The sequence below is a fragment of the Oncorhynchus kisutch genome, linkage group LG18 (genome assembly GCF_002021735.2).
Source record: "Oncorhynchus kisutch isolate 150728-3 linkage group LG18, Okis_V2, whole genome shotgun sequence".
NCBI classification, from domain to species: domain Eukaryota; kingdom Metazoa; phylum Chordata; class Actinopteri; order Salmoniformes; family Salmonidae; genus Oncorhynchus; species Oncorhynchus kisutch.
The window spans coordinates 68,203,151-68,221,041 of NC_034191.2; the positions used below are offsets into that span (position 1 = coordinate 68,203,151).

The following is a 17,891-nucleotide window of genomic DNA, read 5'->3' on the forward strand; positions in this document are numbered from 1 at the left end:
GAGAGAGAGAGAGAGAGAGAGAGAGAGAGAGAGAGAGAGAGAGAGAGGAGAGAGAGAGAGAGGAGAGCAGAGAGAAAGAGGACACGCAAGACTTCTTGAGACTTCCACTACAATAGCCGGCCCTATAAACGTAAAACACCATAAGACACCGTCCATAATACTCAACCATAACCTGCCTCAACACAGGGAACATAACACAATGGATGGTTTCTGTCGAGGGGCTGAAGGATGACAGTACTAACAACTATGTCCCAGGAAGAGACTTTGGCACAACGGAGAGCACGCCCCGAGGAGAGAAGGACATTACAACAGTGTTTAGACTATTTCATTTATTATACTGGGATAAAACCCTCTGGCTCATGGCCATGGCTACGAGTGTGTGTGTGTGTTCTTACCCCAGCCGATGTGAGTAAGACAGCGAGGTGTGTGTATGCGTAGGTGACGAGGAGCAGAGTGTGTAGGTAGAGGCCTTCCACCAGCAGCCAGAAGATAGTTAGCCATGATGAAATAGTTAAACATCACCAAGCTGACCTTACAGCCCACCTAACACACACACACACACACACATACACACTCACACACGCACGCATACACACACACACACACACACACACACACACACACACACACACACACACACACACACACACACACACACACACACACACACACACACACACACACACACACACACACACACACACACAGAGTAGTTAGCCATGTTAGTTACACAACGTTAGATTGACTTCACAACTACAAACAATACATTTTACTACTGTAGCAATAGTTTCACACTGTACTTGGAGACAGTCATTGGAGACAGTCATTGGAGACAGTCATTGGAGACAGTAATTGGATACAGACATTGGAGACAGACACTGGAGACAGTCATTGGAGTCAGACATTGGAGAGAGACATTGGAGACAGATATTGGAGACAGTAATTGGAGTCAGACATTGGAGACAGACATTGGAGACAGACACTGGAGACAGTCCTTGGAGACAGACATTGGAGACAGTCCTTGGAGACAGACATTGGGAGACAGTCCTTGGAGACAGACATTGGCGACAGTACATGGAGACAGACATTGGCATACATTTTGCAATATACAGTGGGAATCTCACCAGTGAGGGCTGCGTGCTACAGTCAGTGTTTTCATTATGGGAGAAGATTACAGAGTCTTTAACCAGCACGGCCACAGCTCGCAAGATGAACGACACAAACAGGTTCACATGGATGTAGTTCCTAGTACAGTGGAGCCTCCTACACACAAATACACACACACACACACACACACCACACACACACACCACACACACACACACACACACACACACAACACACACACACACACACACACCACACACACACACACACACACACACACACACACACACACACACACACACATACATACACACACACACACGCATACACACACACACACACACGCATACACACACACACACACACGCACGCATACACACACGCACACACACACAACACACACACACTCACACACACATTCACACATGAGACATGGGGTCATGATAAGAATGTTTATTAACGGTGTCTATAGGTGAATTATGGGAAATATAAACATCCAGAAGGATCCTTGATAACCCCCGTATTAAAAACAGCAAAACACTACTCCTTTCACAAAGCATGTGTGTGTGTGTGTGTGTGTGTCTCTATGTGTGTGTGTGTGTGTGTGTGTGTGTTGGTTACCTGAACAGACAGAGAATGAGTGTAGAGGTGATGAGAGCGATGAGGGAGAGACTGTGGCCTAGAGTGTACAGAGTCTTCACCACCGAGTAGAACAGCAGCTGGAGGAGACACACATACAGTCATGTACACACACACATTGCAACACACCAGCTACATCAAGGACACACAGACACAAACACTGTCACACATAGGCATACATTCTGCCTGCATTATAAAAAGCCTTGCTGATGTCAAAACAGTCTGTCTCTACAAGTGTTTCTTTCACAACCAGTTTGGAATGCAAAGATAATGTCCATGGTTGCACCAGCGCTGTTTAGCTTCAAACCTGCATTAATTACCCTTTCCTCTCATAGATGTCATACCACGAGAGGTTGGGAAATACCTGCAACTAGTGTGTGTGTGTATATCTTAGTCTGTCTGCTCTTCAACATTCTCCACCCCATCAACCTCTCATCCTGATAAACAACCATTCTCCACCCCATCACCCTCTCATCCTGATAAACAACCATTCTCCTCCCCATCACCCTCTCATCCTGATAAACAACATTCTTCTCCCCATCACCCTCTCATCCTGATAAACAACCATTCTCCTCCCCATCACCCTCTCATCCTGATAAACAACCATTCTCCTCCCCATCACCCTCTCATCCTGATAAATAACATTCCCCTAGCCAGGTTGCAAAAATTCGACGTCCGTCCAGGTAAGCAGGATGTCGAGATATTATTTCAAAACCAACCACTATGGGCAACGGTGAGCACTATTACCATCAAGGGGTGCAGGTAGCCTAGTGGTTAGAGTGTTGGACTAGTAACCGAAATGTTGCTAGATCGAATCCCATAGCTGACAAGGTAAAAATATGTCGTTCTGCCCCTAAACAAGGCAGTTAAGGCCATCATTGTAAATAAGAATTTGCTCTTAACTTACTTGCCTAGTTAAATAAATGTAGGCTTGGGGTTTGCTCTATTCCACATCAAGTAACTGATGCATTCAGTAAAAATACACCTTATGGAACAGCAGGGACTGTGAAGAGGCACAGACACACTTACAAATGATAAGACGTTCAAATCAAACTTTATTTCTCACATGCGCCGAATAGAACAAGTGTAGACTTTACCGTGAAATGCTGACTTACAAGCTCTAACCAATAGGTGACTTTACCGTGAAATGCTGACTTACAGGCTCTAACCAATAGGTGACTTTACCGTGAAATGCTGACTTACAGGCTCTAACCAATAGGTGACTTTACCGTGAAATGCTGACTTACAGGCTCTAACCAATAGGTGACTTTACCGTGAAATGCTGACTTACAGGCTCTAACCAATAGGTGACTTTACCGTGAAATGCTGACTTACAGGCTCTAACCAATAGGTGACTTACCGTGAAATGCTGACTTACAGGCTCTAACCAATAGGTGACTTTACCGTGAAATGCTGACTTACAAGCTCTAACCAATAGGTGACTTTACCGTGAAATGCTGACTTACAAGCTCTAACCAATAGGTGACTTTACTGTGAAATGCTGACTTACAGGCTCTAACCAATAGGTGACTTTACTGTGAAATGCTTACTTACAGGCTCTAACCAATAGGTGACTTTACCGTGAAATGCTGACTTACAGGCTCTAACCAATAGGTGACTTTACCGTGAAATGCTTACTTACAGGCTCTAACCAATAGGTGACTTTACAGTGAAATGCTGACTTACAGGCTCTAACCAATAGGTGACTTTACCGTGAAATGCTGACTTACAGGCTCTAACCAATAGGTGACTTTACCGTGAAATGCTGACTTACAGGCTCTAACCAATAGTGTGGTTCTGGAAGAGTTAAGAAAATATTTACCATGTAGACTAAAGTCAAAAGTAATACAATAAGAATAACAATAACGAGGCTATATAAAGGGGGCACCGGTAACGAGTCAGTGTGCAGGGGTACAGGTTAGTTGATGTTGTATTGTAAATATGTGATAGTGGAATAGTGCCCTGAGGTACTCAGTAAAAGTATTGGGTAAAGTGTTTTAAACGGTATGTAACTGCATGGGGACTAATGGGGATCCTTAATAAACCCCAGGTAGAGTAGCTGCTGCCTTGGCAGGAACTAATGGGGATCCATAATAAACCCCAGGTAGAGTAGCTGCTGCCTTGGCAGGAACTAATGGGGATCCTTAATAAACCCCAGGTAGAGTAGCTGCTGCCTTGGCAGGAACTAATGGGGATCCATAATAAACTCCAGGAAGAGTAGCTGCTGCCTTGGCAGGAACTAATGGGGATCCTTAATAAACCCCAGGTAGAGTAGCTGCTGCCTTGGCAGGAACTAATGGGGATCCTTAATAAACCCCAGGTAGAGTAGCTGCTGCCTTGGCAGGAACTAATGGGGATCCTTAATAAACCCCAGGTAGAGTAGCTGCTGCCTTGGCAGGAACTAATGGGGATCCTTAATAAACCCCAGGTAGAGTAGCTGCTGCCTTGGCAGGAACTAATGGGGATCCATAATAAACCCCATGTAGAGTAGCTGCTGCCTTGGCAGGAACTAATGGGGATCCATAATAAACCCCAGGGTAGAGTAGCTGCTGCCTTGGCAGGAACTAATGGGGATCCTTAATAAACCCCAGGTAGAGTAGCTGCTGCCTTGGCAGGAACTAATGGGGATCCATAATAAACCCCAGGTAGAGTAGCTGCTGCCTTGGCAGGAACTAATGGGGATCCTTAATAAACCCCAGGTAGAGTAGCTGCTGCCTTGGCAGGAACTAATGGGGATCCATAATAAACCCCAGGAAGAGTAGCTGCTGCCTTGGCAGGAACTAATGGGGATCCTTAATAAACCCCAGGTAGAGTAGCTGCTGCCTTGGCAGGAACTAATGGGGATCCTTAATAAACCCCCAGGTAGAGTAGCTGCTGCCTTGGCAGGAACTAATGGGGATCCTTAATAAACCCCAGGTAGAGTAGCTGCTTGCCTTGGCAGGAACTAATGGGGATCCTTAATAAACCCCAGGTAGAGTAGCTGCTGCCTTGGCAGGAACTAATGGGGATCCTTAATAAACCCCAGGTAGAGTAGCTGCTGCATTGGCAGGAACTAATGGGGATCCTTAATAAACCCCAGGTAGAGTAGCTGCTGCCTTGGCAGGAACTAATGGGGATCCTTAATAAACCCCGGGTAGAGTAGCTGCTGCCTTGGCAGGAACTAATGGGGATCCATAATAAACCCCAGGTAGAGTAGCTGCTGCCTTGGCAGGAACTAATGGGGATCCTTAATAAACCCCAGGTAGAGTAGCTGCTGCCTTGGCAGGAACTAATGGGGATCCATAATAAACCCCAGGAAGAGTAGCTGCTGCCTTGGCAGGAACTAATGGGGATCCTTAATAAACCCCAGGTAGAGTAGCTGCTGCCTTGGCAGGAACTAATGGGGATCCTTAATAAACCCCAGGTAGAGTAGCTGCTGCCTTGGCAGGAACTAATGGGGATCCTTAATAACCCCAGGTAGAGTAGCTGCTGCCTTGGCAGGAACTAATGGGGATCCTTAATAAACCCCAGGTTAGAGTAGCTGCTGCCTTGGCAGGAACTAATGGGGATCCATAATAAACCCCATGTAAAGTAGCTGCTGCCTTGGCAGGAACTAATGGGGATCCATAATAAACCCCAGGTAGAGTAGCTGCTGCCTTGGCAGGAACTAATGGGGATCCTTAATAAACCCCAGGTAGAGTAGCTGCTGCCTTGGCAGGAACTAATGGGGATCCATAATAAACCCCAGGTAGAGTAGCTGCTGCCTTGGCAGGAACTAATGGGGATCCTTAATAAACCCCAGGTAGAGTAGCTGCTGCCTTGGCAGGAACTAATGGGGATCCATAATAAACCCCAGGAAGAGTAGCTGCTGCCTTGGCAGGAACTAATGGGGATCCTTAATAAACCCCAGGTAGAGTAGCTGCTGCCTTGGCAGGAAACTAATGGGGATCCTTAATAAACCCCAGGTAGAGTAGCTGCTGCCTTGGCAGGAACTAATGGGGATCCTTAATAAAACCCCAGGTAGAGTAGCTGCTGCCTTGGCAGGAACTAATGGGGATCCTTAATAAACCCCAGGTAGAGTAGCTGCTGCCTGGCAGGAACTAATGGGATCCTTAATAAACCCCAGGTAGAGTAGCTGCTGCATTGGCTGGAACTAATGGGGATCCTTAATAAACCCCAGGTAGAGTAGCTGCTGCCTTGGCAGGACACTAATGGGGATCCTTAATAAACCCCAGGTAGAGTAGCTGCTGCCTTGGCAGGAACTAATGGGGATCCATAATAAACCCCAGGTAGAGTAGCTGCTGCCTTGGCAGGGAACTAATGGGGATCCTTAATAACCCCAGGTAGAGTAGCTGCTGCCTTGGCAGGAACTAATGGGGATCCATAATAAACCCCAGGAAGAGTAGCTGCTGCCTTGGCAGGAACTAATGGGGATCCTTAATAAACCCCAGGTAGAGTAGCTGCTGCCTTGGCAGGAATGAATGGGGATCCTTAATAAACCCCAGGTAGAGTAGCTGCTGCCTTGGCAGGAACTCAATGGGGATCCATAATAAACCCCAGGAAGAGTAGCTGCTGCCTTGGGAAGGAACTAATGGGGATCCTTAATAACCCCAGGTAGAGTAGATGCTGCCTTGGCAGGAACTAATGGGGATCCTTAATAAACCCCGGTAGAGTAGCTGCTGCCTTGGCAGGAACTAATGGGGATCCTAATAAACCCCAGGTAGAGTAGCTGCTGCCTTGGCAGGAATAATGGGATCCTTAATAAACCCCAGGTAGAGTAGCTGCTGCCTTGGCAGGAACTAATGGGGATCCATAATAAACCCCGGAAGAGTAGCTGCTGCCTTGGCAGGAACTAATGGGGATCCTTAATAAACCCCAGGTAGAGTAGCTGTGCCTTGGCAGGAACTAATGGGGATCCTTAATAAACCCCAGGTAGAGTAGTAGCTGCTGCCTTGGCTAGGAACTAATGGGGATCCTTAATAAACCCCAGGTAGAGTAGCTGCTGCCTTGGCAGGAACTAATGGGGATCCTTAATAAACCCCAGGTAGAGTAGCTGCTGCCTTGGCAGGAACTAATGGGGATCCTTAATTAAACCCCAGGTTAGAGTAGCTGCCTGCATTGGCAGGAACTAATGGGGATACTTAATAAACCCCAGGAAGAGTAGCTGCTGCCTTGGCAGGAACTAATGGGGATCCTTAATAAACCCCAGGTAGAGTAGCTGCTGCCTTGGCAGGAACTAATGGGGATCCATAATAAACCCCAGGAAAGAGTAGCTGCTGCCTTGGCAGGAACTAATGGGGATCCTTAATAAATGCAATCAGAAATACAAATCTTAATTAGCATTGGAGGAAGTGGTGGGGATGGATGTCATATCTAATGTGGGGTTAGTTGTCACTGTCAAACACATTATTACTATATTGTTAGTGGACATTGTTACTGCCAGTATACAGTATAATAAATTCCAAGCTATTTTATGCTGTTGCTATAGAGACCTCCATTACAAGTAAACACAAACAGCTTTGGCCGACATATCAAATGTGTTGGGAATATGTAGTGTGGAGAACGTTTGTATATCGGTAAAACATTGCAGACATCAGAATAGAATGTTGATGCCTGCCCGACATCTAAACGATGTAGAACTGTAGAATTTAGAATGTAGGCATTCTACACACATCTTTTGAGACATCTTGGCCATGAGCAAACCATGTCTAAACTGCTCAATAGCATCATGTGCACATCCGTTGGGCAGAGGTATCTGTGCTATCTGGGTTTGTTGCCTCTCTTTCACACACATCATTTTGTCTGTCACACACCCACACATGTACACATGCAAATGTACAAAAAATGTCAAAGGTTTTTCTCAAGGCATAAATGATGCATTTTCAACCCCATCTTTCACAGACTGGAACATATTCCGGGATTCTTCCAATGGCATTGAGGAGTACAACCACATCAGTCACTGGCTTTATCAATAAGTGCATCGAGGACGTCGTCCCCACAGTGACTGTACGTACATACCCCAACCAGAAGCCATGGATTACAGGCAACATTCGCACTGAGCTAACGGGTAGAGCTGTCGCATTCAAGGTGTGGGACTCTAACCTGGAAGCTTAAAAGAATCCTGCTATGCCCTGCGACGAACCATCAAACAGGCAAAGCGTCAATACAGGGCTAAGATGAATCATACTACACCGTCTCCGATGCTTGGCTTATGTGGCAGGGCTTGCAAAACTATTACAGACTACAAAGGGAAGCACAGCCGCGAGCTGCCCAGTGACACAAGCCTACCAGACGAGCTAAATCACTTCTATGCTCGCTTCGAGGCAAGCTACACTGAGGCATGCAATGAGAGCATCAGTTGTTCCGGACGACTGTGTGATCACGCTCTTAGTAGCCAATGTGAGTAAGACCTTTAAACAGGTCAACATATACAAGGCTGCAGGCCCAGACGGTTACCAGGACGTGTGCTCCGGGCATGTTCTGACCAACTGGCAGGTGTCTTCACTGACATTTTCAACATGTCCCTGATGAGTCTGTAATACCAACATGTTTCAAGCAGACCACAATAGTCCCTGTGCCAAGAACACGAAGGTAACCTGCCTAAATGACTACTCACGTCGGTAGCCACGAAGTTCTTTGAAAGGCTGGTAATGGCTCACATCAACACCATTATCCCAGAAACCCTACACCCACTCCAATTGCATACTGCCAGCACAGATACACAGATGATGCAATCTCTATTGCACTCCACACTGCCCTTTCCCACCTGGACAACAGGAACACCTATGTGAGAATGCTATTCATTGACTACAGCTCAGCATTCAATCACAATAGTACCCTCAAGCTCATCACTAAGCTAAGGATCCTGGGACGAATACCCTCCCTCTGCAACTGGATCCTGGACTTCCTGACGGGCCGCCCCCAGGTGGTGAGGGTAGGTAGCAACACATCTTTCACGCTGATCCTCAACACTGGAGCTCCCCAGGGGTGCATGCTCAGTCCCCTCCTGTACTCCCTGTTCACCCATGACTGCATGGCCAAGCATGACTCCAAACACCATCATTAAGTTTGCCAATGACACAACAGTGTTAGGCCTGATCACCGACAACAACGAGGCAGCCTATAGGGAGGTGTCATAAGAATTATGTTCTCGATGTTCATAAACCAATTCAATTAAACTACTCAGTGTGCTAATCAGGATTTGTAAGATACTGATTGAAATGAAACAGATGGAGGCCCCAGCTAAAATAGTCAATAAGGTTTATTCACGAGAGCGCTGGTCTGTTGTACAAAACCAGTCATTTTTATACTGGCTACATCCTGTCATCCTGACTGATGGCAGCCCATTCTTGCATAATCAATGCTTGGAGTTTGTCAGAATTTGTGGGTTTTTTGTTTGTCCACCCGCCTCTTGAGGATTGACCACAAGTTCTCAATGGGATTAAGGTCTGGGGAGTTTACTGGCCATGGACCCAAAATATCGATGTTTTGTTCCACGAGCCACTTAGTTATCACTTTTGCCTTATGGCAACGTGCTCCATCATGCTGGAAAGGCATTGATGTAAAATATATCACTAGCCACTTTAAACAATGCTACTTAATATAATGTTTACATACCCTACATTAGTCATCTCATATGTATATAGGGTACTCTATATCATCTACTGCATCTTTTATGTAATACATGTATCACTAGCCACTTTAAACTATGCCACTTTGTTTACATAGCCTACATTACTCATCTCATATGTATATACTGTACTCGATACCATCTACTGCATCTTGCCTATGCTGTTCTGTACCATCACTCATTCATATATATTTATGTACATATTCTTTATCTCTTTACACTGTGTGTATAAGGTAGTAGTTTTGGAATTGTTAGGTTAGATTACTCGTTGGTTATTACTGCATTGTCGGAACTAGAAGCACAAAGCATTTCTCTACACTCGCATTAACATCTGCTAACCATGTGTATGTGACAAATACATTTGATTTGATTTGATTTTGAATTTTGTTCGTCCCAAAACTGTTCCTGGAAGGTTGGGAGATGTTGCTCTCGGAGGATGTGTTGGTACCATTCTTTATTCATGACTGTGTTCTTAGGCAAAATTGTGAGTGAAGCCCACTCCCTTTGCTGAGAAGCAACCCAACACATGAATAGTCTCAGGATGCTTTACTGTTGGCATGACACAGGACTGATGGTAGCGCTCACCTTATCTTCTCCGGACAAGATTTTTTTCCGGAAGCCCCAAACAATTGGAAAGGGATTCATCAGAGAAAATGACTTTACCCCAGTCCTCAGTAGTCAATCCCTGAACCTTTTGAGGAATATCAGTCTGTCCCTGATGTTTTTCCTGGAGAGAAGTGGCTTCTTTGCTGCCCTTCTTGACAACCAGGCCATCCTCCAAAAGTCTTCGCCTCACTGTGCGTGCAGATGCAACTCACACCTGCCTGCTGCCATTCCTGAGCAAGCTCTGTACTGGTGGTGCCCTGATCCCGCAGCTGAATCAACTTTAGGACACGGTCCCTGGTGCTTGCCGGACTTTCTTGGGCGCCCTGAAGCCTTCTTCACAACAATTGAACCGCTCTCCTTGAAGTTCTTGATGATCCGATAAATGGTTGATTTAGGTGCCAGCTTACTGGCAGCAATATCCTTGCCTGTGAAACCCTTTTTGTGCAAAGCAATGATGACGGCACGTGTTTCCTTCCAGGTAACCATGGTTGACAGAGGAAAGAACAATGATTCCAAGCACCGCCCTCCTTTTGAAGCTTCCAGTCAGTTATTCGAACTCAATCAGCATGACAGAGTGATCTCCATCCTTGTCCTCGTCAACACTCACACCTGTGTTAATGAGAGAATCACTGACAGGATGTCAGCTGGTCCTTTTGTGGCAATGTTGTTTTGGGGGGTCAGTTAATTGCATGGCAAAGAGGGACTTTGCAATTAATTGCAATTCATCTGATCACTCTTCATAGCATTCTGGAGTATATGCAAATTGGCATCATACAAACTGAGGCAGATGACTTTGTGAAAATTTATATTGTGTCATTCTCAAAACTTTTGGCCACGAATGTACATACTACCTCAATCACATCTGACTAACCGGTGTCTGTATATAGCCTCCCTACTGCTATTTTCGTCTTTTTATTGTTGTTTTATTTCTTTACTTACCTATTTTCACCCAGTTCCTTTTTTGCACTATTGGTTAGAGCCTGTAAGTAAGCATTTCACTGTAAGGTCTACCTGTTGTACTCGGCGCACGTGACAAATAAACTTGATTTGATTTGAAGATGTGAGTATACAAATTAGCCCTATTTCAACCCAGAACCTTGGTCTTTCTATTCATGTTGAAAAGAGTCTTGTAAGAAATCCTGGTGCTGAGAAATATACACAAGAGTAAACATGTGACAACCAACCCTGGTCTCCCCTAACCTCCAAAATGTACATTTATGGACAAAACATCGGATTCTGCAGTGAAACTGTGAGAGCTTATTTCGCAGAGACACCGTCTGGGACACACACATGTGTTCACACACTTACAAACACACACGCACACCACTCAAACACATACCACACACACACAATTGACACGTGTATCAACATTCAAACATAAAACTGTTCAAAACCTTAATATTGTGCTTTGTCTCTAATCCCAAACAATAAACCCTAACTTTAACCTTTCACCTCTGACCCCTGACCTTGACCCTATTTGGGGAGAAAGTCCAGACTCCTCTCGACAGTTGTAAGGCATGGAACCCCTTCATCCCTTCCTCTTCCAGATAGAATCCTCTCCTCTGACTGTGGAATCTCAATGGAACACCTGGGAGGGTCTGGACTAACTCAACCACAGAGGCTGTCATACCACCAAAGATCAACCATATGGAATCACCGAGGAGGACAGAGTGAAAGAGAGAGAGATACCAGATACCAGTTCCAGATATTCTCTATAACCTGGTTGTTACATTGCAGTTAGCCTGTTTGTTAACCAGGCTAAGAACATGCCATTAAAGAAACAAGGCTGGGAACAACTGCTGATTAAGGCCCAATATGACCTTTGAGCACTGGAATGCAGTCTCCTATATCCCTGCAATAACCTAGCCAGGCCACGTAAGCTCTATGACTCTCTACTCTCGTCGTACAGGACGCCTCAGGCCCACAGGGAGTACACACACACTCAGAGGTAGGGTATGACAAACATTGTGAAATGTTTGGAGGGATCAAAATGTAATTTCCCTGGGCTCCCTGACCTTATAACCCACTATCATCAAGCAGACAAAAGAGAAGTTTCCATTTGAGTCACAACTGCTTGAACAACCTGTTCCAGCTCAGTGCAGTGTCTGACTGTATAGTGATTTAGTAGTGAATGGAGTCTGTTTCTTCATTTTGGTTCAGTAGTTAAGGTTTCTCTGGCCATGTTGCCGTGGTTAATCCTACCATGTTGGGTTTGTTGTCGCTGGACCAGCAGACAGTGCTGAGGCTGGGGTAGACGTCAGACCAGCCAGCCTCTGTACAGTTCCTACTGATGTTGCCTAAAAGAGAGAACATACAGGAATAGAAGGAGGGATTGTCAGGAATCGTGAATTTGTCCAAGGTGTGAAAATGCAAAGATAAGGCCAACACATACTATATTTTAAAATGTTTAATAGACAGATAGACATACAGACAGGTGCAACGGGAGACAGACACAGTCCTCCAGGTAGTCTCGCAGCAATCTACTGCCGAGTGAAGAACAAACCACTCGTTATATGCTTTCCTTATCTGTTGGTTTCCTCAGTGCCAGGCCCAGGCCATGACAACTGTGGCTCAGAGTAACCTGTAGATGATTCTATCTTCTGGACAGACCTTTAGCTGGGTTACAGACACCGGCCTAAGCCTCAGGAGAAGGTCTCTCAGGGTGCTTAATCCTGCTTTATGGTGACCCCTAACCTCAGAGTGGGGTCATCGAGAGGCCACTAATACATTTAATTTGCAACTAGAATTGTTATCCTGACAGGATGTACAGTATGGTTGATGGAATGATTGAGGTACAGTGGGATGGAGGAATAGATTTGTGTTTACCTTGTCGTCCGAAGAGGTTGTATGAGAGCAGGGGGGCAGGAGAGAGTCACCACCTCCCCTACTGCTGCTGGGGCCCAACACGAAATGTTGTCCCATAGGCCACCACAGCCTACACGCACACACACACACACACACACACACACACACACACACACACACACACACACACACACACACACCACACACACACACACACACACACACACACACACACACACACACACACACACACACACACACACACACAACCCGTGGGAAAGCAGACACAGGTCACAGGCGTTAGGGGACCCTGTGTACCAACAGATACGATTCTGTCCACTTTCACTACAGCTACGCTTGGTGTAAACCCGTACAAACAGGTCATAAGAAAATGTACACACACACAACCACTCATGCATGTCAAACCTGTATGTGTGTTGTGTGTGTGTGTGTGTGTGTGTGTGTGTGGTGTGTGTGTGTGTGTGTGTGTGTGTGTGTGTGTGTGTGTAGGCTGTGGTGGCCTATGGGACAACATTTAGTGTGAGAATGTGTCTACCTGCAGGCTCCATGGATTGTTTCTTCAGCTCATAGTGACATACTAGCTCTGCCCTCTGCAGTTCCCAGAGGAAGTGACACGTGGATTTCTCCCGCTGACTTTCTAGACAGAGAGGGAGTAGAAAGACAGTCAATGGATGTGTCTCAACTTAACGTAACTGCCTCCACTCCTCGTCTTCTCTCCTCGTCTTCTCTCTTCTTCTCCTTGTCTCCTTCACTCATCTATTTAGGCAGACATATTGGCTGTACCATTTCGAATATTGAACTACATGAGAAACTGTGGGAGAGGGAGAAATAAATAAGGGTGGAAAGAGAGAGGGGGAGTGTAAAGAGAGATGGAAAAGAGATGGGGAGAGAGAGAGATTCTTGCATTCCTTTGGACAGAGCTCACTGTGTGGAGAGGGTTAAAGGCATTGGGTACTTATCGTGACCACAGGCAACAGGAACATCCAAACAAACAAACCAAGAACAACCCCCTCCACTTAACACAAACACACAGACAGACAGGCACTCACACAGCCATCCCTGTGCTAGGTATGTCTTCTCACTTGCAGGCTTTAGGATATTCACTTACAGACAAACATAAACTGTGTGTGGGGTTCATATGCCTGTATTGTGTGTGCATGTATATATGTGTGCATCCGTAGGTGTGAGTAGTTAAGCTGGGTGATCTATGAAGTTTATATTGTGAATTAATACTTCGCTCTGCACAGTTCAGGACTATCATTGTGATTACACCTTTCCCTCCTTGCCCACTCCTTCCCCTGCACCGGCCCGCATCCTCTTGGCATCTCTGTTCCTTTTGAGCTGATTTATCAACTCTACTGTCACCAGAACACAAACAACCAATAACCCACAACCTCATTACTGTCTCAACCAATCACACAGTTCCCCGTTAACTGTCTCAACCAATCACACGTTATCTCACCACTACCAATGGAAACATGTAACATCCTATAATATGTCATTTATTTATTGCACACAAAATTCAAATTCTCAATATCCTGACACTGTGCGGGTTTCCAAGAGAGAGAGAATGGAGAGAAACAGAGAGAGAGAGAAATACAGACAGACAGACAGACAGACAGACAGACAGACAGACAGACAGACAGACAGACAGAACAGGCAGACAGAACAGACAGACAGACAGACAGACAGACAGACAGACAGACAGACAGACAGACAGACAGACAGACAGACAGACAGACAGACAGACAGACAGACAGACAGGACAGACAGACAGACAGACAGACAGACAGACAGACAGACCAAAGCGAGAGAGAGACAGATGGATTGTAGTCTCTCTAGACATCCAGGTTGCCTCCCACAATTTTCAATATTCTGGTTGAACACGTCTGTATGTAATAGAAATTCAGTTTGGTATAGAGGAACTAAGTCATTACCTTATTCACTTGAACAAAATAGTAGCTAGCAAGATTGAGATCACAGAGGTTACTTTTAAATGAGCGCATTTCGCAAGTGGCTAGTTTGCTTCAACTACTTTCACAAGAACCACTGCAAAGGTTTTGCCTGCAAACTTTGGTTTTTAATCGCGATGTTCTGGCATGTTGCCTCGTGATTTGTTGGAAGAGTTGTCTGTCTGAAGAGAACCCACACTGGATCAAATGAAGTAACAATGGGATTAACCAACACATTTTTAGCTTAAAAGTCTCAATTGGGATAATTTTTTACAACAAATTGATAATGATTGCAAAGACACCCTCTGTCAAGCAGTAACATTTAAAATTTTAATAATCTTTTGTAACACAAGTAAATGGTTTAAATTCCCCAAAACAAGCATATATTTTAAAATTTTCACACATTTATAGTCAATATTTTGTATTTTTTCATGTTTTGAATAGATATTTTGATACATTTCATCCTTAGCCACTTGTTATGAACATGTGTCTGTTATTCATTCAAGTTTCTGTGGTTGCTCCGATGCTGATAACTTGCCGATTAAGCTAATCTGACATACCGGTACGTACCTAAAATGGCCACCAATATGGGCGATACGGGCGCCGGTGCCATGTTTACTGTGCCTTCAGATAATATTCACACCCCTTGACTTTTACATATTTTGTTGTATTGACTTTAAAATAGATTCATTTGAGTTTATCCCATAACGTCAAAGTAGAATTATGTTTTTCTACATTTTATAAATTAATCAAAATGAAAAACTGAATTGTCTTTCGTCAAAAGTATTCAACTCCTTTGTTATGGCCTAAATAAGTACAGAAGTAAAAATGTGCTTAACAAGTCACATAATAAGTTGAATTGACACACTGTGTGCAATAATAGTGTTTAACATGATTTTTTTATGACTACTATCATCTCTGTACCCCACACATACAATTATCTGTAAAGGTCCCTCAGTTGAGCAGTGAAACACAGATTCAACCACAAAGACCAGGGAGGATTTCCAATGGGCACCTATTGGGAGATGGGTAAAAAAAAGCATACATTGAATATCCTTTGAGCATGGTGAAGGTTTAATTACGCTTAGGATGGTGTATCAAAACACCCAGTCACTACAAAAGATACAGGTGTCCTTCTTAACTGCCGGAGAGGAAGGAAACCACTTAGGGATTTCACCACGAGGCCAATGGTGACTTTAAAACAGTTAAAGAGTTTGTCTTTGATAGGAGAAAAACTGAGGATGGATCACTACATTGTATTTACTCCACAAAAGCAAACTAATTAACAAAGTGAAAAGACAGGAAGCTTGTACAGAATAAAAATATCCAAAACATGCATCCTGTTTGTAACAAGGCACTAAAGAAAACCCCGCAAAAATGTGTCAAGCAATTCACTTTTTGGCCTGAATACAAAGTGTTATGTTTGAGACATATCCAATACAACACATTACTGAGTACCACTCTCCATAGTGGTAGGTGCATATGCTTGTAATCGTTAAGGACTGGGGAGTTTTTCAGGATAAAAAATAGAATGGAGCACAGGCAAAATACTAGAGGAAAACCTGGGTTCAGTCTGGCCTTCCACCAGACACTGGGAGATGAATTCACCTTTCAGCAGGACCATAACCTTAAACACAAGACCAAATATACACTTGAGTTTCTTACCAAGATGACAGTGAATGTTCCTCAGAAGAATAAAAGAATAATGGGCAAATGTTGCACAATCCAGGTGTGGAAAGGTCTTAGACACTTACCCAGAAAGACTCACAGTCGTAATCGCTGCCAAAGTTCCTTCTACAAATGTATCGACTCAGGGGTGTGAATACTTACGTAAATAGATATATGTATTATCCATGTTCAATAAATTTGCAAAGATTTCATAAATTTGCAAAGATTTTCACCATGTCATTATGGGGTATTGTGTGGTGTACAGATGAAGTCAGAAGGTTTACATACACCTTAGCCAAATACATTTAAACTCAGTTTTTCACAATTCCTGACATTTAATCCAAGTAACAATTCCCTGTCTTAGGTCAGTTAGGATCACCACTTTATTTTAAGGATGTGAAATGTCAGAATAATAGTAGAGAGAATGATTTATTCAGCTTTTATTATCTTTCATCAAATTCCCAGTGGGTCAGAAGTTTACATACACTCAATTAGTATTTGGTAGGCATTGCCTTTAAATTGTTTAACTTGGGTCAAACTTAAGTTTGTTTAAAAATACATTTGTGGAGTTGTTGAAAAACGAGTTTTAATGACTCCGACATAAGTGTATGTAAACTTCCGACTTCAACTGCAAATGGGCGATTATTACTATTATTTTGAATCCATTTTGAATTCAGGCTGTAACACAACACAATGTGGAATAAGTCCTAAGGTATGAATGCTTTCTGAAGGCCCTCTAGCATACCATGAAAGAACGCTATGGGCAATCAACTCACTTCCAATTGCATCTGACTCATGAGAATCTCGACTTGGTATAAAAACATATAAAGACTGGAAACTAAATATGCATTTACATTCTTGTTTCTTTTCAGTTATAGTGGCTCTATATTTTTCAGAGTACATCAATCTACCTGTATGTCAGATGTCACAACGTTTACCATTTCGTCCACATTGTCAGCTTAGCTGTCCACCACTGATAGGCTTTTACAAAGAGAGATCATTTTTCATTCCTCCATATTATCACAGCATTTACAGTAGCTCTCAATACTTTTTTGTTGTTGTCAGTTACTAGTTGCTTGACAAAGTCTTAACATTTCTGAGGGATAAAAGGAAACTTGGAAACGACTGAATAAGCACAACATAGATCAATCAAGTGTTTTTCACACAAATATCAATGTGTCTGACTACGACTTTATTATTTTAAATAAAGATGTATAACATACTAGACTAAAGTAAGAACAACTTATTTAATAAGTGTAAAAAGTCATTGTAAAAAGTCAATAACGTTAGATTAGCACAGCAGATAAACAAAGATATATTTACTCAATAACCTAATATTTTGTTAACAATACTCAAAAACATTAAGTTATAGAACATCCGCTTTACATCTGAGTGAGTACCACATATATGATTTGAGTTCTACAGGCAGTTGGAGATGTTTGAGTAACCCTATTCAATTGGTTTAATGAGTTGGGCAATTACTT

General features: G+C 43.8%; 1 protein-coding gene across 1 annotated transcript; it reads right to left on the minus strand.

Moving 5' to 3' along the window:
* Positions 1–161: 161 nt before the first annotated feature.
* LOC116354715 (vasoactive intestinal polypeptide receptor 2-like) lies at positions 162–12,824 on the minus strand. Its single transcript, XM_031795300.1, has 6 exons — positions 12,788–12,824; positions 12,164–12,258; positions 1,729–1,826; positions 1,125–1,263; positions 396–543; positions 162–172 (listed from the first exon to the last, which is right to left on the minus strand). Exons 2-6 carry the CDS (start codon positions 12,164–12,166, stop codon positions 162–164), a joined length of 399 nt encoding a protein of 132 aa, XP_031651160.1. The 5' UTR covers positions 12,167–12,258; positions 12,788–12,824.
* Positions 12,825–17,891: the final 5,067 nt, after the last annotated feature.